Here is a 1,528-nt window from a genome sequence, read left to right as displayed (position 1 = left end):
TAATCCCTAAATCTGATTCACTGGGAAAGTATTCCCATCTAATTAGACAGTGAACGTAAAATGGATAGGTTTAAATTAAATTTTGTCTTCCCTCTGACTCTGTAACATTATGTAACAAAGATTTCTACCATTACAACATTCTTAAAAGTTGTAAGTTTTAACTGATTATCATTTTCAAGCTTATATAAAATGTGATTTGTTTTAACACCTCAGAGTTTATTCACAGTTGAGTTACAGGACATTCTTATAAAATGCAATGTGTTAAGTCTCATCTAGTTAGTATTGTTTCCCTAGTTCTACGTTGCTAGCATCAATCTCACAATAAAACACAGCACAGAAAACAAATTAAAAAAAAAGCAACAGCTTGGACTACATTATATTGAAGAAGTCTCATGCAAAGTACATGGCACAAAAGTGTCAATTCAAGAACTGCAAACATGCAGTTTCTACTTCCTGCCATGTCTCCTGTAGGTATCTTCCAGAATGGTCTAACTCAAAGTCACTCTTTTTATTAATCATTTTGGCATAAACTCCTACTTCCACTTGACCAGTCAAGTTCTCCAAGTGCAGTGTACTACTTCTACTTGCTCCAGATTTACACTTGAGACACAAAGCCATTTCACTCTGTGATACCCTCTCAGCACTTGTATTTACTATTCAGCATTAAAATCCAGCGCACAAAGGGAACAGTCAAGTTATCTGACAATGCATTTGTTTTCACATTAACATGTTGTCAGCATTTCACAGATGAGACACAGAACTACTGTATCAGCCTGTGAACACGAAGAATGCTCACTGAGTAGACAAGCAGTAATACTTCCACACCTCATCATTTTTCACATTTATGTTTCTAAGTGTGAGAATCACTTATACTGCATGCTGTTCCATTATAAGGCAGTAACACTAAACACAGCTACCTATATGTTGTTTTTTCTCCAGAGATTAGTACAGTAGAAAAAAATAATGTAAGAAAGAAAAGACCAAGAAGTCATCTAACACCCTGCACATTAGTAGAGTGTATGCAAATTGCACATTACAAGCATGAATACCACAAGTATTCAATTAAATTCTGTCTTTCTTTTGCAAGATCAATTCTAAATGTTGATAGGATTAGATTCTAAACAAACCATCAGGCAGAACAGTAAAACAAACAGGAAAAAATTATAGTTAAAGGATAATTTAGGTGTAATCCATAGCTCCTATAAGACATACTCACCAAGATCTGTATTGGGGCCAGCAAGTAGCTGTTTAAATTTGTCTAATCGGGATGCTTCTCTTTCAGTTAACAGAGGAGTAACTGAGGTATTATAGTCTGCCATTCCACTCACCAAGGGAGGTGTTGAAGTTTGTGGAAGGGACTGTGACCTCTGCATGGAAGAATTTTCACTAGCATTATCTGAAGGGGGAAAAAAAAAAAAAAGCATAACAGTTAGCCTCAGCTAGTGAGAAGGCTACTAATAACCTGAATTTAATTTGCATACTCAGAATTATGTTTTGCAGAAATGTAAGCTCAAGTGTAGCACAAGTT

The 1,528-nt window shown here is 35.4% G+C and overlaps 1 protein-coding gene across 1 annotated transcript in view; it reads right to left on the bottom strand.

Annotated features, from left to right (window-relative positions):
• Nucleotides 1-1,216: 1,216 nt before the first annotated feature.
• The window catches only part of LOC104526753 (TBC1 domain family member 22A-like), a gene marked incomplete at both ends in the record, with an annotated part of 3,410 nt that continues 3,098 nt past the window's right edge, over nt 1,217-1,528 (bottom strand). The window contains one exon of the mRNA XM_010170296.1: nt 1,217-1,396. Coding sequence (XP_010168598.1) covers nt 1,217-1,396 — 180 coding nt within the window. The remainder of the gene's footprint in view (nt 1,397-1,528) is intronic.

Source organism: Antrostomus carolinensis, unplaced genomic scaffold (assembly GCF_000700745.2).
Source record: "Antrostomus carolinensis isolate BGI_N321 unplaced genomic scaffold, ASM70074v2 scaffold14216, whole genome shotgun sequence".
Lineage (NCBI taxonomy): Eukaryota > Metazoa > Chordata > Aves > Caprimulgiformes > Caprimulgidae > Antrostomus > Antrostomus carolinensis.
This window is presented reverse-complemented; position numbering and strand designations above follow the sequence as displayed.